Here is a 22,074-nt window from a genome sequence, read left to right as displayed (position 1 = left end):
ACGCTGCAGCTGATCTTTAGTGTAAGTGTAATTGCACCAAATGTTGTGGAATGTATTTTCGTTCCTCTTCTGCATACGTTCAATATCATTTTCTGAGTAAAACAAACATCTGTGCACAGCTGTGCAGGTGGGATTTTACACTAGTTACAGTGGATGACCTTTGGCTTTTGTTTTTGCCTAGCAGTCTTATAAAATATAAGCCAAGTTACAACCCAACCTCACACTTTGACCTTTTAAAATTTACTTTTAAAAATAGAGGTTATCTTTTATGCTGCAAATTATGCTTTATCTCTTATAATCCCATAAGTCAGATATCACAGTCCCACTTCAATTATGCTAAACTCTTATGTTAATTTTAAATCATGTAACTTAATTCCTGGCAAAGCAAGCTGGTGATTTTCAAAATGTGGTTAATGAGGCAAAATACAATCTAGATTCTGCTACTGAGATCATCTGAATCCCTTAGGTCGCTGAAGATGACTACGGAGAGGCTGCTCTTTACAAAAGTCTGCGTTAGATTTTCAAAAAATGAATTTTTAAGTGCAGTTAGGGGCTATGAAATTTGAAGTTGAGCACACAAAGAAGTTAAATTACTTTCACTAGAGCCATAGAACAACAGTGCAGCTAAAACAATTACGCTTCTGTGCACACACTCGCTTTAAAGGCCTTAAGTAGTGTCCTCCCCTTTTAAATCACAAATGCCAACCGTACCAGATTTTCAAGACGACAATCCAGGGACTTGATGTCTATGTCCACAGATGCATGCAAATCAATGTCATTTTCCCTCTCATTTGCAGAAGCCAAACATTTGCTAATAACGTCTTCCCCCCCCCCCCCCCCCCTTGACTTGAACAACAGCTTTATCTAAGACCAGTTAGTACATGAAATCTTATGAGACTGTACAGCTTTTTCAATACAATTACAATCCCCCCCCAAATCTCTTTCCCTGATCAGCTAGTCTGGAAGTTTGTCACTGAAGCAAGCTCAAGGTGAAGCTTAAGTTCTTCAGAGACTTTGTCATTTACTACTATTTATTTCTCTGAATTAATGAATGCATACAAAACTCATGTACAAATTGGCCTCCATTCTTTATTAGCATGTTAAACTTTTTTCCCTCACATGTTTCTTGGAAAATATTGGTACATGAGACATTTTTTTTTGTCTCTAAATTAACAAATAATTAATACACATCCACAACAGACAAGACAAAGCAAATATATAGACATCCAAAGGTTGGATATTTATTTTTCATTTAACACCTTCAGTGGCCTCCCTACAAGGCAAGAGAGATTCATTCAGGATTTGAGGTGGGAATCAATACTTACAAGAGCAGAGGATCTAGAGAGCTCTGCTGCATCTGTGGAAAAGATGCTTTTTACACCAAGGTCAAATCCCAGTGAAATCTAAGGCAGTCTTCACATGAGTTAGGAGGTTGGGTGGCACAAAATCAAAACTCTGGCAGGAGCTGCTCTTTAATGTCCTAATGCATAGTCCTGAAGCAACAGTCATGAAAGTGCATGGCCAAATGAAAGAAAAAAATCATGCTGGGTAAAGACACATGGGAACTCAATAAGAGCCATTAACCAGCATGGTGCACAGCACTGGAGTGGCAGTGTACTGGTGTCCAGCATGACAGCGGCTGCAAGGAAGCACTGGTCCAACATGGTGCCCCGGGGGCTGAGCCCTCGGCCGTGGGGCAGCTGCGCTCCCCAGGGTGCACTGGGCAGAGGGGTGCAGATCTGGTGCTCCCTGCTCTTGGACAGAGCACGCAGGAAAATCGGGAGAAATTTCTCCCAGGGAAGGTGGGAGTCAGACACCATCTTGAGTCTAAAGGGGTAGATTTAGAGACACATTGTTCACCAGAGGAAAGGCATGCATTGGGGCAGTTCAACGGTTGGATATCCTGTTGCAAACACCTATGGGTCCATCTAGGCACAGCAGCAGCTCACACAAGTAACTGTGCGTGTTTACCTGTCCAAGGCATTCCTGCACCCACTCGTTGGTGCTGAACACCTGCACCTCTCCACACCTCATGGTGATGATGGCTTGTGGGCTTTTTCCTTCTCCTCCTCTTTGCTCCATGGCCCCAGGGAACAGGCTGGCTTTGGCTACGGGTGCTGCTAGTCACATACAGCACCACCTCTGACTTGGGCTGCCCAGCATGCTTTTCCCTTTTCCCCATGGAGCGGCTCGTCCTGCTGAAAGGAGGTGTGCAGAGCCTGCTCAGTTACACACTGGTACTACAGAGGCTGGAGGTGGCTTTTTTCCTCTCCTGAGAAGAAAACTGAGGGAGAAACGAGCAGCGAGGGTACATAGGAAATGGTCTCTTCTTTCAGCAGGGACCCATAATTACTCCTGTGGAAGGACTGTGGAAGCGGTACATTTGCCTGAGATGAGGGAAAGGAGAGCAATAGTGCTAGTCATGAACAGTGGTTGGGAACAGAGGAGAAGGACATTTTACTCGCATTAGTTTCCTGTCAGTGTGTTTCCTTATTCCACAAATTGCTATATCAAGATGCTGGAGCAAGATGCCCTAAACCACTCCGGGAAGCAAAGAATAGGTGTCATCTTTATTTTGGAAGGACATAGGGATTTCTCCCTATCCATTTTGCAGAGATTTCTCCTCCTCCTGGGACACCCTGGCCACCCATCCTACAACACCATGTGCAACTGCAGATTGCAGGAACGACCGCATGCGTTCGTCAGACAGCACTTGAAGGAGGAGAGAGAAGAGGAGGAGAGAAGGTACCTTTTCCTTTTATAACCAGGGCTGTGGGACTCTGGACACAACTGCCTCTAGGACAAATCACCAGTACCCATCCCACCACATAACCCCTGGGGTTTGCTGGCTGCTGAAAAGGCAGGAAGGACAGAAAAACACAGGTGACTTCAGGAAGCTCTGGGGACAAAACCAGTTCATGGGTTTGGGAGGCAATAGGCATACATACCTTCTGCGTAACAAATTGCTGGGAGCTGGGCTGGTGATTGGACACTGGCAGACCAAGAGTGGTCACAGCAGTTGCAATGAAGATGCTTCTCAGTGCAGACCTTATAATGTCCCGTAGCTACCACCCTAAGACTTTTCCCTGTCACCAAAGATGAAGACCATCCTGAATATTAGGACCACAATATGCATCATGTGGTTGACTTCATCATAAATTAAAATGTTAATTTTAATGTATGTGGCAAGTCTCTGAAAGAAGGGTCATGCTTGTCAACTCTAGTGCATCAATCAAAACAGAGTAGTGGACCATGACCTTAGATTGCAAGTTTATCCAAACTTACTCTGCTCAACAGCTGAGCTGCTGTGTTATTTGTAGATTTATGCATTTGTATTCAAAAGCATCCTTCAATAAAAACCAATCAGGTCTAAAACCAGCTACAGTCTAATGGTAATCAAACAACCAAGCCTTGCAACTGAGAACGCTGCAAACATTTTAGAAAATTAGCCAATGTTTCTTTATTAATAAGTGACAGAAAATAAAAAATACATTCAAAAATAGTTTCAAAAACAGTTTCTAAAGCACACACACCAAAAAAGAATCACGCTACTCTAAATGCTTTTTTCTTAAACCTTTAAAAGAACATTAGGTAAGCTAATGCAACAGCTGGCTGTGCTACCACTTCCACAGTATAATCCATAATGGTAAAAGCAGCTCTTTCTGGCATTTTAGTGCAATTTATGCTGTTTACAGGTCTTTTTTTTGCACATTCTCCTATAATTTAATGTCAGTTGATGTCACTCTAGCTTATAAAATCCCCACTAAGTCAAGACAACTCCACTTAGCAGTAACTTTGTTTCCTTTCAGGGCTAATATCAAAGTAGTTGTTTTGAATCCAAAAATGATAAATATCTAACAGAAGCCTGAAGCTATTCTGGTGCTATACAATTGGTGATGTATAATTGAACATTAAGTAATCCAAGTAATAGAAGTCATAGGTCAGCTGTCTCTCCTCCTTAGACAATTCCTTTAAGTATTGCCTCACTACTTCTGCACTTGTTCTCTCATCAGAGGAATGTCTGTCTTTGAATTTAGGAAACTTCAGCTCAGCCGGAGCACCTACCAGCTGCAAAAAGTAATTGGCGTCTTCTTCCAGGGTTTCAAATTTTCCTATAAAATCATAGTTGATGAGGCAGGGATAGCAGAGCTTACTGACTTGCTCCCAATGAATGTCCATTCCTACTGGGCGATGGGAATCTAACAAATATTGGATGAACTCCTTGAACTTAACTCCTGATCCTGTTTTCAATGCCTCTTCATTTGCGTTTTGTCTATACTTCTTAATTATTGCCTTCCCAAATACTGGATGGTAATAGCTGTTTGGATGTTCAAACTTATCCCTGAAGGCAGATACCAGTCTTTCCATAGGATCACGTACAAATATGGTCTTGGTGTACATGTTCAAGCGTGTGTATATCCCTTTTAGGTCATAACTGTCCAGTTTCCTTAGATGCTTTCCATAGTGCACATCGTCGTGGGAAATGTTGTGTGCTGAAGCAGCGAGTCCATTGAGCACCATGAGGACCCTTTTCCAGTTGGAGCAGCCTGCTTTCGGCACTTCGCAGTAGAGGACCTTGTGCCTGTCCTCCACGTAAATTCTTGACACCAGGTGCATGAGGTGGGTTTGAAGCTTCTTTCTGCTGTTGTATTTCTTACAGAAGTCACGGAGGAAGGACCTGCGCTTTTCCTGGGCACTATCCACATCCTTCCACTTGCCACCCTTGATGAACGTCTTGTTTAAAGGGTGCAGTGCAGGAGGTAAATATACCCCTCTGAACCGGCTGAGAGGGGACTCACTCATCTTCTGCTGGTCAGACAGCTGGCTCACCAAGGATGCAGCCACCACACTGAAAGGGTCAGCTTTGTTCCACCAGTGCCTGCTGCCTGACATGGCCATCTTGTGCTTCCTGAGGCCAGGAGGAGTGCTCCTGCTCCACGCTGCTCTCCTCGGCGTCCCTGGAGGTGGGAGCGTGAAATCCTGCAAACATGGAAAGGAGCAGAGCTTACAACGCAGCAACAGCCCAACCCATTCACACTGCAACAGCAGCAAGGATGGTGGTGCCTGCTCATGACCAAGCCGCATTTGGTACTACAAAGTCTCTTTTGAACCACCTGATCGATACATCTCATTTATCAACAAGCTAGGCTAATTACTTTAATACATGCTTCTAAAGCTTACCTGTTAGCATACGGTATGTCTTCCTACAGAAATAAATAGCTTCAGCCACACCTTTTGAGAAATCAGAAGAGGTTCACACAGGGAGGCTGACAGTCCTGGTAGGGGTGGCCAGGTGCTTCTCTCTACCGAACACATTTTCCCCTGCCACAGCACTGGTTGAGTTGCATGGCCGCTAACAGCCTTCCGGACCGCACTGGCACAGTCACACTAGGAGCTGCTGGATCCGCTTCCACCGCTGTGCCTTGGAGCAGGCCTTGTTCCCCAGGGGTGGTAGGGGACAAACCCAGGGCTCCTGGATAGCTGGCATCAGTGGGTTTGAGCAGGGGGTAGTGACATAAAATCCTCCCTCCAGAAAGGTCCTATTCCTGTCCCCCTACAGAGAGATCGTGGAAGTGGGATGCACCGGACTGCCTGCACATACAGGTGTTTGCCACACAGATGCCTGCACCTGAGCTAGCTGCTTTCCCAGCTGATAAGGCAAGATAGGTGCCTTTAGAGCCTATTCCATCCGACTTATTTAAACATCAACATTAATGACATCAACTAACTAAACATCAACTAGTGACCCCGCGAAGAATGTGAAAAGATGAGACTTTCCTCCCAAACATCTCTTTTAATGTCCCCAGCCACCGTGCAATCCACAAGCTGCAGAAACGGCAAAGCTCGGATCTGCGTTTTGCCGTCAAATTTTTCAGGGTCTTGTATCACACAATTTGACTGAAGCGTTTCTTGCAGTATAAGGTATTTCTGCTCTCTCATTCCTGAGTAGGATTCTCCTATGTTTACTCAGGCTTGTGGATGTTTTCTCCTGTTAGTAGACAACCATTGAGACATCTATACAGCTGCCTATTTTCATTGCTCTTCTGCAGCTTGGGGGGGATGCTGGTCAACAGGTTTTAAACATCCTGTTGCAAATACCAGGTAGCCACATGGTTAGATGGACACACATGCACAGACTGCCCAACTGCTTTAATAAGTCTAACTTTTTTGGAAATCTACATAAAAAGACTCTTCTGCCATAAACTGATTAAACATTTACTGGAAAGTTGATTTGTGGACTGGCAGACCATAAATGTGGGTTTGGGGGGATGGCAAAGTTCATAGACCGACTCAAATAAGGCTGTTAAAAATTCAGAGGAATAATGTAAGAAATGGTAATGCATGGAACACAATTTGAGTTCCAGTTTGAAATAAAGCCTATGGAAAAACAAGTATTTTGAAGAAAAATTAGCCTATCTTGTAGTGTAATAATTTCCAATGACAAAAACAAAACAGGGGGATCAGGCTATTCTGTATTGCTGCAAACCACTGACAATCAGGTCTTTGTTTTCACTGAACTGGGTAAAATGATTTTTGTATTGGTGAAAGCAAACAAAAGATCAGAGCCATGCAGGACTTGTACATCTGTGAGAGAGGGCAGGTCAGTGTTTTCAGAGATGCAATAGGATACTTGAATTCTTTCAGTTTGGTGTGGTCAATTTTTCTAGTACAATTTGGTTTTTTAAATTCTGTTGTCTAATATTTCATTCTCTAAAACAAATGAAACATATGTGCCTACAGATTTATCCCTTCTGCCCTAGGAGAGAAAGAATTCTGGAGCATAGTTAGTGTGTAATAACAGAAAGTAGTTAAAACAGGGGATGACTATGAGCCTAATGGGAATTTCGGCATCACAGTGAATGGCAGCTTACAAGTGCTACTGCAGAACCACAGACTTACAAATAAATGAAATGCTTTGACCTTAAAAGAAAAACTTGGATCTTAAAAAGGTGAAAATTAAAAATGTGAGATACACAGAAATCAACCACACAATACCAGGCTCAACAGAAGTAGTTATATTACACTGCTAAAGTAACCAAAGAGTGTAAACTCATCAGTGCGGCTCTGGGGAATTTTATGATTTACAAGACAGTCTCCAGTGATATGTGACTGTACTGGTGTCCCCCAATGCAGAAAAAATTCAAGAGAGGGCAGCAGTACCTCACAACTTCCTATGGTATGTAATCTGAATTTAGCAGTCTATTTCAGGAGATATTTCAGTGCAGAGACACTTAAACCATTTGAATTTCGAACTAAAGGCACTAAAATGAGCCCTACACTTCAGAGGAGAAGTTCATCCTTCTGAATTCATCCTGCCATCCTGAACTAGTGGAAGATGCCTCGGTTCCACCAGGCCAAGAGGGAAAAGGACAGACTGAAAGGTGTGTGGTCTTGATTTTGTTACATGTCAAACCGTCTGCCTGGGATCCAGGACCAACCTCAGGGAATAACCCATGGAGATACCAGAAGAAGATTCCACTTCAGTCTCGGAAACTGCGAATGCAGCTGTAGGAACCACTACTGAAGGATTTTTCATGGGATTAAAGACTTCAGAGAAGGATGGGCAGAAGTATTCAGAGAAATCTCAGGTAACACCCTAAAGGAACAACATATGCACAGTGGGAGTCACTTGAAAGGGACTCCCTCCAAGCGAAATCAGGCAAAAGAAGAAAGAATCTATCAGGAAAAAAAAGCCCCAAACAGAAGGAGAAAAAAAAAAAAGACCTAGGGGAAAAACAGTGACACGGGAAGTTCTAAGGACAAAAAAATTATCTAAATATGTAAAATACTATTAGTTGCTTCCCCTCTCCACTTCCCCTTGTCATTGAGACACATATCCCGTAGTGAATACAGCAGTATTGGCTAATAAATGTTATTATAAGCTCCATGAGGGATAGCGCTTGCAGTAAATGCTGGCTGTAGTATCTAAGAATGGGAATGGATAGTGATAATTTTCAAAAGCATAAATGGCTGTTACACTGACATGGAAGTTTTCCAACTCAAAAAAAAAAAAAAGAAAAAAGAAAAAGAGAGAGATCAAACGTTCCGATATATTTGCCTGAGTAACTAGGTTAGTAGCTAGTAAAGGTGAGATGAATGAAGGGATGAATCCAGCCTTTTGATGAAAAATGTTTAACTAGAAATTTTTCTTGGGAAACTAACAGAAATTTTTAAATAGATAGTGCCATATTTCTTAAGCAAAACTACCTGACAGTCTGGCATATTTAGCTGCTACCACTCTTATATGCATGAGAGAGCTAAAAGCCAGACACTTTGAAACGATTTTAATGTTTTACAGTACTAGGCTTACACTAAGTGAGGTGCCTTCTTTGGCTTCCTCTTGGTGCCAGTGACTTTTCAATGCCCATTTTATGACACGTAAAAGATCTGAACAACTACACGTTATGTTGATTTTATTGACAGTGGGAACAGGAAAAGAAGAGACTTGCAAAAACAATAAACATTTTTAAAAAAACCCTTGTCCATTACACGTACGTTCCTAACAGTCCACCCCGCAAGCTGCTGAGCACCATTATTTTGGAAAACGCCTGAACATACACCAACAACAGGCAGCACACAGGTAATCCCATATCAGTCGCTAACTCTGGATCCAGGTCTTCTCATGCAAACAGTCCTTACCAAACTCTCTGAGCCAAGTGTCCAAGTGCAGGGATGTCCATTTATGGCTTTCCAAAGAGCTGCTAAGTTTGGGAAAGCTGCCTGGCACGGGAGATGAACTCCATGGTCACCTTGGACAGACACAAGACTGTCCTTGAGCCATACTGACGACCTTGCGTACATTGCATCCAAGAATTAAAATCCAGTGAAGTGTTGCACCTTTACCACTAATTATGGAGAGTGCCTTGTTTTCTGTTTGCATTAACACATTTGAAAGGAAGTTAAGAAATGGCCACAAGTCCAATTTAGAAGAGTATGCACATTGCCTCTGTCTCCCTTTAGCTAGGCAGGAACTGAAGTCAGATTTAAAAATTAGTTTAAATGCAAGGAAAAAAGGAATTTAACAGACAGTTAGTGTGGTATTTGGGTACTGGCAGGCAACTCAGTGAAGCTGCTGAAACAAAAGGCATTTTTAATTCATTAATGGGTTCATTGATCTTTTTTGACATTTTTATTGCTGGAGATTCCCTGCTCCTCCCCATCTACAAAAGGATTTCTCTTCACTGTAAAAATAAGTAGCCAATACCTTCTTTTACACACATTGAAGCTGTCCTTTCCTTTAATACCTTCACAATCCACTGGAGTAGAAGAGATTGACTACTGCCAAGAATGGTTAAGACTCATCCAATTATGCTTTGTGGTGGTTTTACAATGCACAGGTGGGATCTCATCTAGACAGTTTGCAATTAGAGCAACCTACCATGCAAAAAAATAATGATGTATCGGAAAGGATGATATTCCAGGGCTGATTTACAAAGATTGAATGGCCTGCAGTGCAGACAGTGCTGTGTTTCCTAAATGCTTTAGTGCTGGATCTTCATTTCTACTAAGAAGAATAATAAAACTAAGTGAGCCTAACAGAAAATGTAGGACAAAGAATAGTAGACGAAAGAAATACTCTGTTTTATCATGCTTTTCTGCACTGCCAAATTACTACATTAGTATTAGTAATGTATGGTTTGGTTCTCAACATCTAGCTAGTATCTCTTCTGTCCTAAAACACATTTCCTGAAATAGTCCTCTAAGATGCTTCTTAGGAGCAACTGCATAAATCACCTGGGAGCCTACTGTGCTCTGCTTTTTACTGTGGAGTGCCCTGAGGACCCTCTCAGAACTATTATACTAAATAGTTAATATAGGTGCTCTGCAAAGACATGGATATTCAAAGATGATAAAAAACTTCATTCCTTAAGACAAGAACAGGCTGAAACTTTTTTTTTTTTTTTTTTGCAGATGAAACTTAAGAAAAACAAGTATTTAGAAGTACAGAGCATTTGTGTTTTCTGATCAACCCAGGCAGGGGTTCTGCAGTACATACTCATGGAAACTTACCCACGGGAAGAAGCAAAGGGCCCCCAGTGATGAAATGACAGGAGTCTGAAATATATGCTTGGAGTATATGGTATCTTCACTTACATCCCAGTCTTTTGGTACTAGACGTGTTCAGCAGTGCCAAAGTTCAGCATGAACTGAGAGCACTAGATACTTTACTTCACCATATAAGTGCATTTCTTTATGTTGCTTCTTACATGGGGATTGTATTATAATGACCACATAATTTCAAGACCTTACTTGTTTACCTAGGATCTCTCTGTAGAAAACAGAGAAAGGCTCTTCTGAGGCAAGGTTCATTTTCTGACTCACTCTCTGATTCTATATTGATCAGAGAACACATGGAGATCAGTCTCTCAATTTAGGTATTTAGATGAAGGCAGCTTGAATATTGGAGGGCTACAAAACAAACATCCTCTTACTGGGATTGTAGGTACGTGCGTCTTTGAAAAGGTAATATATAGTTTCAGCCTAAACCTCATTTGCTTAAAATATCAAATTCTTCACATAATTGGGCACAGTTAGAAAGATTTTTTCAGCAGAGGTCCACGATTGTGGCAGATGTCTCAGAATTAGTATGTTGAAATATGATGAAAAGTTTGCATGACTCCTATCGTCAGCAAGCCACTGAAGCCCGAAGCTATTACTACCTCACTTTAGCTACAAAAACATGCAGAACTATACTCACACATGTATGAGCAAGTTTTCTTAAGCGTGCCAGAAGGAGGGATTATCCTTAACTTTTTTGTGCTAGAAGACTATTTGCAAAACATAATTCAGAATGGCCAGACTCCTCTACTACTATGCTACCTGAGCTAACACCTCAATATGCTCACAACTTTCTCATATCATAGCAGCTGTGTAGTGTAATGTTGGTAAGCTAAACAAATCCCTACAGGACTTCCCATGGAGAGACTATCCAGGCTGGCCACAAGTGACACGAAATATTTGCTGATGAGGTGCTTCACCGTCTGTGCAGTGGAGATAAACCTCTTGATTCATCACTTGTGCTTAAAACAGCTACTCTACAGATAGGCACCACTAACCCCTCACCTCCCAGTGGAGTCATGAATGTTTGGCTTGTCTAATTTATTCAGGGCAAATCACCACTGCTGCATTCCTCACAAGCCAGAGTTGACATTCCTTGTTAACACTGCAAGTTTAGCGGTGGTACTTCTGTCAGAGATACCTTGTGGCTTATACACAATTCCATTATGGAAAAGGAAGAATGAAACAACTGTGCTATGAACTTTCATAGTTCCTTCTGCTCCTGAAAGTTCTCAAAAACCCCCACAAAATAGCAGCAAGCTTATCTTTCCTCTGGATTAAGATCTAGGAATATTTTGTATGTGTAGCCATCAGTCCTGCAAGGCAAAACCTTACTATAACAGACACCACATTTTCCTATCGGATACATATCCCTAAAGCACATGTGCTTGTACCAAGCATATGTAACATCACTAAACGAGTTGGGGGGGGGGGGGAAGAAAAAGGAAAAGACTATATGAGGTGCTCAGAGCTTACTGAAGAGACTGAGAGGCAAACTTTACAGTTTGTAGCTGAAATACAGTTAGGTTCATGGGAGATACTTGTGAACACCAAGCCAGACACAAATGAGAATAACCGATCATAATAAGAAAAAAAATACTGCAGGTAAATTTTAATTAACAGATACCAGTCATTTTAAATACTGCTTCTCAAAACAGAGCTTTGTGAATCAGTGACTATTGTCCCTTGAATCTGTTAGCAGAAAGTTCAGCATCTCGATGCAGGGTGACTTGGAGTTATGGCAAGGGCACAAAGTGAGTGAAGAAGGGCAGAGGGAAAGAGATTTTTTTTTTTTACACGGCGTGGCCAAGTGTCAGTAAATGAACTGGTATGGAAGAGAGCATGAATCCAGAGCTTGTTCTGGAGGAGAACAACCCAGGGGTACAGGCAATGGAGAAAGTGAAGAGGCCCAATGGGGTAAGATAAACAGTAACATTATCAGGACCACAGTAGCAGTCCCATCCCCATTTAATAAGGGGACAGGAGGAACCCATTTGTCTCTGCCTGCGACCCTCACAGATACACAACTCCTGGCTTTGCAGAGGGCTCCCCTCCTCTCCCTACCCCCTGCCTTCGTCTACAGAAAGCACGGTGTCACCCACACTAATGAGGCAAGACAGTCTGTGCAAGCCACAGGCTGATTCATATGGTCAGCAAGTTGGATGAAGAAAATTAATCTCTAATTTTACTTGCCAATTCTTGTTCGAAACTGGAATTAACTCCCTCCTGTTTCTGCCCTCACAGTCAAAACATTTGGTTTCTCCAAAACATGCTCAGAATAGGAAGAATAAGAAAAATCAAGGCACAGATAATAGGAAAAGTGCCAATCAAGATGCTATTATTATCAGAAACTAAGTAACATGTAAGTTTGCATGACAGATTTAAGATTCACCAAGACAACTGCAACCAAGTATTGAAAATAAAAACAAGCACCCCACTCCGTTATTACTAATAAAGAAATAATTGTCAAGGTTGATCGATGGTAATGATAAATTGGCTTCTGGCTAGTGCAATGCTGATGCTGCTTCTCTAGCTTTCTGACAGCAGTTTCATGGGGCTTTGCAGCATAACTTACAGACTTGTAAATAAGCACAGAGCCACTGCAGCCCAGACAGCTTGTGCTTGGACAGTCTGCAGCCAGTTTGCACGGAGTGCTTGCCTCTAGATGTGTAGCTAAGATGTACTGTTAACAAAAGGCAACTTTCAGATCGTGGACCATTTAACGTTTGGCCATATTTAGCCTAACCTCCTTCCTATGCAGTCACACTTGTTATAGGTACAGGTAAACCAGTATGTTCAAACAGCATTTAATTCTGAGCTCAGCCTTTCTTCTCTTTATAAACTCTGTTAATAAAACCTAGGTCAGCCACTGCAGTCAGTGGTCAGAAATCCTCATCAGCACTCACTCTTATTTCTGTACAGAACAATGTCATAGCAAAGCAGCTTAAACAACCTGAAATTCAAAATGGACTCAAACTAGGCACGCAATACTCATTTTATGAAGAATAACATTAGAAAAAGACTCTCAGATTCCACTGGCTGTTAGGTTTACTATATGTATCATCTGAAGACGATACTTTCAGGGAATCTCTGTATATTACATATTGGTCTCTTATTTGAGTTCATTAAATAATGTTAACATGCCTATGTAAAGCACAGAAGCAAGTCAAATAACCTAAACAGTTCCTTCTGTTGATAAATGCAATTCTCAAAATCATTAATTTCAAGTGCATGGTAATTCATATGCACAGTCATTTTATGAAGAAGAAAATAAATAATGCCTCTTGCAAGTTCACAACTCAAGCCAGGCAGCATTTTTGAGCACATTTCATATTTTAAACAACATCTGTTTTCCTCTCTAAAGACAAGGGCTGATGCTTGAGGCTAGACACCAACATGTTTTTATCCAGAGGTATCAGGGACCATGTCTTGGCACCTGCTCATCAACACCCACCCTGCACAGGGGATACCCGGTCCCCATGACCCCGTCTGCATGAGTGGACATATCTCCCGGGGAGGGTGAACTAACTGCTGGGCATTAACCCTGGAGGTTAACTAACCCTGCATGCTGGGACTGAAACGCTGGCTCCCTTCTTCCAGGGAGTGCTGTAACCACCAGACATCAGAGAAGCCTCTCTGTCTCCCCAGTTCACTTTTATATACAGGAGGGATGAAAGATGGGTCTTACAGGTAGCAGAAGTCCTAGGCTTGAATCTGCTTGGGCAGAGGAAGAAAATGAACCTGGACTTCCTTATTTCAGGGAATCACTGACTTAGTTTTCACAGATACCCTAGCACCACATTAAAAAGACCACATGGCATACCCATACCTCATGTAGTCCAATCTGGCAGGTATGAGCTTTCCTGGCAAGATGGCTGTTTCTGGGTTTCCACCTCAATGAGATAAGAAGTGCCTGGGTTGGGTCAGTCCTGCCAACACTGGGGCACACCTGTACCTGCAGAGGAACAAGCTTACAAGGCTCACCTGCTTCCTCTGGGAGGTCACGAATGTGCAGAGGTTGTTGCAGATCTGGACTTGAACTGAATTTAGGCACTTCAGTTTCCTTCCAAACCTGCCCCCCCCCCCAACTACAGTGAAAATATAGACACCTAAATAGTTGCTTAGATGTTTGTTCTGAGTAGCCAAATGCAGAGCCTGGATGGCCATTAAGATATTTGGAATAAAAAGGGGGCAAAGATCATGTGTTATATGGGGAAACAACATCATCCTAAGCCCAAAAGGCTTCAAGTTGGGTACCAAATCCTTTAAAAGAAATTACTTCAGCTGCAAACATCAAGCTACAAACCAGCTGTTCAACAAGATGGTTTTACAAGTGGCAAACACAAATGGTAGCCTAGTTTTGGAGGGGTTTCAATCACGTTTCCCCATCCCATCTCTCCCTGGCCAGCACTTTCAGTTCCTGCCCGTACCAACTGGCAGCAGTGGGCAAAGTGGTGGCTCACCACCTGCATTCGTGCTCGCCAGCCAGCCAGCCCTTGGTCTTCTCCTGAAATGGGTACAGAGCTGGGATACCACACGCTGCCTTTTCCCCAGCCAGAACAAAACTTCCCCTCTGAACAGCCACCACCCTTTACATCGCTGAGCTCTTCTCTTATAGCTATGTCAAAGTTGGCTAAAATCATCCCCGGATTCAAACGTTATTGCAGGAGGACTGAAAGGGAGATGGCCTGGCAGCATGACTGGACAGGTCTCCCTAGGGCACCCAGGGCATTTACAATGGGTGAAATGTAAAAATGAAGATGACAAACTCCTTCCCCACAAATCCCACCATTCCCTTTGAGAAGAAAGGCCTGTAATGTAATGCTGTGCTTCTGCATACACAACAGTATTTCTCACATTAGTGGCTGTGGCAAAATCCACAGGGATTTTTTTTGCCAGTAAACAGAATCCATTTCTATCTTGTCTGCAGGTAAACACACGTATCTTCCAGCATAAATGAGACATCTTGCTCATTTGGAAATAGTAAGAAAAGTTTCAAATCAAACTAGGTTCAGCTGAAGAATATTAATGTATATTCAGGCATGAAGAATTCAATTTCCCCCAAATTGCTTTGGAAGATACAGTAAGATCTCTAGAGGCTCGAAGTATTTTCCCCTGAATTAAATGCTAATTGTGATTGAAAGTAGATGACTTTATTGGTAAATAAAAAATAAATAGAAATGTATAATGTACTCTGGGTTGGCAATCCCTCAAATCTGCATTTGTCTACATTCATACACTTTTAAACAAATTCATGTGTTCAATTTTACAAAAAATATTAATACTTGAGAATTGATTGCATTCATAAATTACTGTGGGACAAAATAGGCTGTGAATTTACAAAGGGGATTATCCACTGCACACTCCCTCCTCACACTGACTGAAAGGTAGCATACCCTGTTTCCGCTGAAGGGGGCTAACTCATGTTTATCATAGGTGAAAGAAAATATCCTAGTTTATTCTGTAGCAGGTTTTGTTGGTTTTTTTTTTGTAAGCTATCCACTCAGTATGCATTACTCTGCAAGCAGTGCCACAGATGATCAGTGTGCCATCCAAACACTCACTAGTTCAAGCACAATCCCGCCTTGAAGCAGAGGAATAATGAGAAAGAACGGTGCTGCGGTTAAGGGCAGGCACACCGGCCAGAACCACAGTGTTTGATTTTGTAACTTTGAGCAAGTCCCTTGACCTTCACACTTCATTTTTCCATGTCTGCAAAACAAGGAAAGATAATAATTGCCTACCCCATGTGAATATTGTGATTCCTAATTTCTGATTAACACTGATACAAAATCCTTGCCATTTTACAGAGAGAGAAGGGACGCTTGGAAATCTGAGAATGAGGATTGCAACCCAACTTCCCAGCCTGTACTGCCCTTCATTGCTCAAACCTCACACCCTTTCTTTCAATACTTCTATCAAACATCCAGTTGTTTTAGTCTGTGGCATACTCCAATGCTTGTTTTTCCACATGAAGAATCATTCTTCATAAAACTGAATTCACACACTGCATGTATGTTCCTGTCTATACAGCCTGAGAACTGGTTTCCTCCAAAAGGATGCTGAAAAGGTTCTCAAATGAAAGTGTCTGCTGTTCTTATTTGAGTAATACTTCCTCCTGCATTTTTCTGAGATTCATCATCATCTTGGTATTATATATTATTCAATCAGTGAAGGACTGTTATGTTACCTGAACTTGGTAACAGGGGGCAGAGGATGGTATCAGGAACAGCCCTGATCAGGCTGGAAGAAAACAAATGTTATGTGTAGGGCAAACCTGAACATTTTCTCCTGTCTGATTTTCCTATCTGATCAGATATCACATAACAAATGGAAAATTAATTTTTTAAATGTGCAGTTTCTGCTTACTGGTAAACAAAATGTGCAGGGGGAGCAGGAGGGATCTCGTAGTCAACCAGACAGGGCTTAGAGGTGCCCACCTCAAGCATATGCATGTAAACAAGCGAGTACTCACAGGACAGCACCATGGGGGAAGCTCTCATACCTTCCCTGGGAAACCACTGGGTGCCCCTCCACAGTGCCTGTATGCTATTGCACGCTGGACAGGGAGCAAACAGGAGGAATTAGAGGTCTGTGTGCAGTCTCACTGGGATCAGAGATGCGCTGGGACAGCTCACAGTACTGGAGAGCTGCCATGGATGGATACAGGCTCTTCAGACAGGGCAGGCTGGGACAGCAAGGCAGGGAGTCACTCTTTCAGTCAGGGAGCACTGGGGATGCATGGAGCTCTGCCTTTGCACAGATGAGAGTCAGTGGAGAGCATGTGGGTCATGACTAGAGGACAGACCAACATGACTAACACTGTGGTGGGTGTCTATGGCAGAGCCCTTGATCAGGAAGAAGTAGTAGATGAGGTCTTCTGCAGACAACTGGAAGAAGCCTCATGTTTGCAGACCCTGGTCTTCACAAGGATATTTAACCACCTGCAGCAGAGCAGGGCATAAGCAATCCAGGTTTGGTGAGTGCATTGATGAAAAATTCCTAATGAAAGTGATTCAAGAGCTAACAATGAGAGGTTGCCTGCTGGACCTCACACCTACAAACATGGAAGGACTAGTCAGAGAAACAAAGGTCAGGGTGATGGCAGTTGCATGAGAAGGCAGAGTTCAGAATACTGAAAAGAGGGAACAAGGCAAAAAGCAGGGTCACAACCCTGGGCTTCAGGAGAGCAGACTTTTGGGGTGTTCAGGTACCTGCTTAGAGGAAATTCATGGCATATAGCCCTAGAGAGGAGAGAGGTCCAGGACATCTAGGTGAAGTTCAAGGATCTCCTCCTCCAAACTCAAGAATGGTTCATCTCCATGAGGAAGAAATCAAGAAAAGGTGGCAGGGGTCTGCATGTGTGAAAAAGGAGCTTCTGAAAAAAAGATAACTTTGTAAAAAGGAAGCATACAAGAGGTGGAAGCTGTGACAGGTCACTTGGGGTGATATAGAGACACTGTCTGATCATGCAGGAATGAGGTTAGGAAAGCCAAAACCTGCATGGGAGGGATGTGAAAGACAACAAAAAAGGCTTCTACAGCAAAAGGAAGACTAGGGAAAATGTGGGCCCACTGCTGAATTGGTTAGGGACTGGGTGACAGATGACATGGAAAAGGCTGAGTATCTTGATGCCTTCATTGCTTTGGTCTTTACTAGTAAGACTGGCATTCAACAACCCCATGCCCCTGAGACCTATAGGAAAGTCTGGAGCAAGGAAGACTTCCCCTGGTGGAAGAGGATCAGGTGAGGGAATATTTAAACAAACTGGACATAAACAAGTCCATAGGACCTGATGGGATGCACCCATGAGTGCTGAGGGAGCTGGAGAATGTCACTGTGAATCTATTCTTGATTATCTCTGAAAGGTCGTAGTGATGGGGGAAGTTCCTGAGGACTGGATGAAAGCAAATGTCACTCCTATCTTCAAGGTGGGCTAGTAGGAGCATCAAGGAAACTACAGCCTGGTCAGCTCGACCTCAGTTCCTGGGAGCATAATGGAGCAGGGGATTATTCCTCCCCAGGTGCATTTCACTTTGCCAAACTTCATGAGGTTCCCGTTTGTCCATTTCTCCACCCTGTTGAGGTCCCTTCTGAACAGTGGCACACCCATCTGGTGTCTCAACTACTCCTCCCAGTTTTGTATCCTCTGACAACTTGCTGAGGGTACACTCCGTCCCATCACCCTGGTATGTAATGAAGCAGTTAAACAGTATTTTATTTAGCTGTGACCTCTGGGGTACTCCACTGGTGACTGGCCTCCAGCTGGACTTCGTGCTGCATAGCTATCTGAAGGGGAAATCATGCCTGACCAGTCTGATAGCCCTGTACAATGAGATGACAGGCTTAGTGGGCGAGGGGAGAGTACTGGATGTCGTTTATCTCAAACTTAGTAAGGATTTTGGCACTGGTTCCCATAACATCCTCATGAAGTACAGGCTAGAAAGCATTCAGTGAGTTGGACTGAAAACTGGCTGAACTGCTTAGGCTCAAATGGTTGTGCACAAAAGCCACCTGCAGGCCAATCACTAGTGCCCCAGGGTCAATGGTGGGTCCAAAGCTGTCTCACTTCTTTGTTACTGACCTAGATGATGGGACAGAGTGTACCCTCACCAAGTTTGCAGACAATACAAAACTGGAAGGAGTGGCTGACACACCAGAGGGTTATGCTGCCATTCAGAGGGACCGCAATGGACTTGAGAAATGGGTAAACTGGAACTTCATAAAATTTGACAGAGGGGAATGCAATGTCCTGTACCTGGGGCAGAAAAACCTCAGGCACCAGTACAGGCTGGGGGCTGGGCAGCTGGAAAGCAGCTTTGTAAGTAGGAAAGGACCTGAGGGTCCTGGAGAACAAGCTGAGTGTGAGCCAGCAAGGTGCCCTCATGGCAAAAAAGGCCAACAGCCTCCTGGGCTGCTTTAAGCAGAGCATTTCCATGTCTCCGAGAGGCACTGGGCAAAACCACACGTAGGAGTATACATTAAGACCACAACACAGACAAATCTGAGTGGTAAGGATGAAACATAAAGGATTGCCTTCAGACACGTTTTGATTGGCGGTCTGTAATGCGTTTTTTTAGCCAAGACTGTTACACAGTTAGAAGCACAAGGTTTGTTCTTGTTTCCTTGCATTTCCCTTCGCAGTAGTTAACACACTACAGCTAATCAGGCTGTACATTGGTGCCAGGATTTACCCTGAAGTTGCAAAGGTAGTTAAAAACAGGTATTGAAAAGCAGAGTGCATACCATTGCTGAATGTCTCTGCTCAGAGTGGTAAATAATCACTGCTGTTAAACAAACATGCATACCTATATACGTAAATGACAAAAAAGGTGCTCAAGGAAAACCAGTGATGCCTTATGATCGAAGGGAACAAGAGCCAGTGAAGAGCCTAGTCAAAGGTTTCTGGAAGCAGATACTACCTTGGTGTTTTATCTATGTCATATTTAACCAAACTTTGCTTAGGCTTTAGAAAGAGCTAAGAACCACACAGAAACAACAGTGGTCTTCAAAGATGTGAGAGGTCCTAGATACCCACCGACAGTGAGGGGTTTACCTAGCAGAAGACCACTAGGACAGCAACTTTATCGTTTCCCCATCCCCTCTCAGTTTCACTCACCTCTCAACAAGACATTTCCTGCTCTTTACCCCTTTGCACTCCTGCTCTTGTCAAGTTGTAACATCATTCATCTTCTGCAGAGCTACTTCTCCCGCACTTAAATTTCTGGCAGCCAGTTTAACTCAGTGTTGTTGCACTCACTTAAAGGGGACTGCAGGTTCTTAAGCCAGATAAGTATCTTATCCTGCATATAAAATTTCAAGTTCAGTACTGAAAATAAACAGAATCCTTCTATGGGAGATACTCCATTTGGATCAACCCCAGTACAAATCTATTTATTGAAGTAATTTTACTACAAATCAAATGTGCAGTGCCTCTGAAATTCTGTCCTAAATTATAGATTTGAAAATGAAACTGATTTCTAATTTGAAACATTATTCCATTTCTTGGAAGTCCAAACGAAGTTTGTATGGAAAGGGGCATTACCAGTTTCACTAGTATCCATTTAAAAATGTGTGTCTGCCATTTGTCCCCAAATCAATTTTTGACAGCTTTGTTTAGATACACCCTCCACATATCAAGACAATGCAATTTTACTGCAAAATCAGATATTCTTAAGTTAACTGTAGAGAGACAGAACAGGTGAGCAATGCGAGGAGGGCAAGGCAGTGGCATACAGGAAAAGACTAAGACTGGATACGCAAAGTATGGCACCTAATCCACCTTTTGCAACTGTGACGAGTGTCCTTTTTATCACAATACACTCTTCCTCAGAAAAGGGCAATGTCATCCATAGAGCTGATTTTGTCACACAGAAAGTGTGCAGAATTAGGTCTCCTGTCATTCACAGCCCTGTCAATGTAGCCTCAAGTCGTGCTTTAAAAATACAACTGCCCCCCCTTCTGGCAAATAAGGACTCCCAAAAGTGGTTTTGCAAGACATTTCAGGCTAGTGCCTGAATTTAAAATGCAGTTTAGTTTATAAAAGTTAATGAGCTTTGTTTTAGGATACAAACTCTCAAAGCAAAGAACTTCCATTAAGTTTCAAAAGATTTCTACACTTACTTAGAAAAAGTATCGCTTATGTGATGCCATATTTTGGGCTAAATGCGTTCACCCATCAATTTCTCAATATAATGGGAAGGTTGTAACAACTCTCGATATAATTTGGTGTCACAGGACCAAGCTTCCAGACCTGCAAGGGCTTACTTGGTGAGGATCGGTGCCAGCTGAGGCCACCGAAAGCGACACAGTGACACCCGTCCCGTGCTCTGCCATGACAGGGAAATGCTGTTAGCCCCAAACCAGGCTGCCTCAGGTGGTCAGTCCTCCATCTAGATGATCAGTTCACAGATAACAGTGTCATAATGATGCCAATGCCTCAATTTGTAGATTGGATGGAAGACTACTGAAGGGAGGGCAATTGTTGGAATACAAATATTTTGATGACTGCTTTTTAAGTGACTTTTCAAAATAAATCCCACAAACAATCCAGTACCCCTTTATATGCCATTTGGACAACAGCATTCAGTAAGAGGACAAGAAGCCAAGAATGAGAAGCAGCATGATGCTTCTGTACAGGTTAGGTCCTTTCAATCCGGAAGAGCATGTAATCTAGGAAAGTAAACTCTGGGTTTCCTCCTCTCTTTCTAGTTAGGGGATTTTTTTTTTTTCCCAGTATAGTTCCTATATCCTTGTCCTGATGCTGAAATGCTAAATTGCAATATACAAAGGTTTTTATCTTCTAAATAATTACTCCTAACTGATACACTAAAGACAAGACAGAAAACAACTCCACAAGCAACGTCACAGTTTAGTGACATTGAAAATTTATGGCAGAAATGCAAACCTAAACAACCTTGAAAGACAACACTTACAAGTGTGTGTACATGTTTCATATCAATAGCTTTGTTTTTTTAAAAGGAATACTAGCAGCCAGGAGAAATCTTACCTTTTCCTTAAAAAAAAAAAGAGTGTAATTCTGTGCTAAAAAATTTGATACAAATGAACAAATTACCTTTAAGCTTTGGTCTCACCACCAACACATTAAGAAGTATATGAACTAAATTGCTTAAATGGCAAATCTTAGGTTTAAATCAAAATGATGGCTACTCTTGTGAATTTGACACATTTGCAGAGACAGGCAGTTGTCTGATATTTTGGTCCTTAGCACACCTGTGTAGTTAATATTAGCCTGTCCTGTGAAGTTCTCCCCCTTTAATTGCTAGAATTCTTCTACATGAAAAATTAAGTAACAAAATGTATGAAAGTGTCAAAATACCTGATTAATTATCTGTTGTTGCAATTTTTCTCCAGACTCTGAAAGAGAAAGAAAATAATTAGTTTGTACATAGTTTAATGAATATGATCGTGTACATACAGAACAAAAACCAGTGAATTCAGCAAAAAAATAATCAAACCTTATAATTAAGAGAAAGTATTTAACATGTATGAATG

General features: G+C 42.4%; 1 protein-coding gene across 9 annotated transcripts in view; it reads right to left on the bottom strand.

Annotated features, from left to right (window-relative positions):
- Window positions 1-3,435: 3,435 nt before the first annotated feature.
- The window catches only part of CHST9 (carbohydrate sulfotransferase 9), a 99,699-nt gene continuing 81,060 nt past the window's right edge, over window positions 3,436-22,074 (bottom strand). For 5 of the 9 annotated variants that reach the window (XM_075744190.1, XM_075744192.1, XM_075744193.1 and 2 more), the window contains 2 exons: window positions 21,899-21,936; window positions 3,436-4,980 (listed from right to left, as the gene is read on the bottom strand). In XM_075744190.1, coding sequence (XP_075600305.1) covers window positions 3,883-4,980; window positions 21,899-21,936 — 1,136 coding nt within the window. In that variant the 3' untranslated portion in view covers window positions 3,436-3,882. Of the gene's footprint in view, window positions 4,981-13,888; window positions 14,015-19,678; window positions 19,863-21,898; window positions 21,937-22,074 lie in introns of all 9 variants that reach the window. The other 4 variants (XM_075744187.1, XM_075744188.1, XM_075744194.1 and 1 more) reach the window with 2 other exon arrangements.

Source organism: Balearica regulorum, chromosome 2 (assembly GCF_011004875.1).
Source record: "Balearica regulorum gibbericeps isolate bBalReg1 chromosome 2, bBalReg1.pri, whole genome shotgun sequence".
NCBI classification, from domain to species: Eukaryota; Metazoa; Chordata; class Aves; order Gruiformes; family Gruidae; genus Balearica; species Balearica regulorum.
This window is presented reverse-complemented; position numbering and strand designations above follow the sequence as displayed.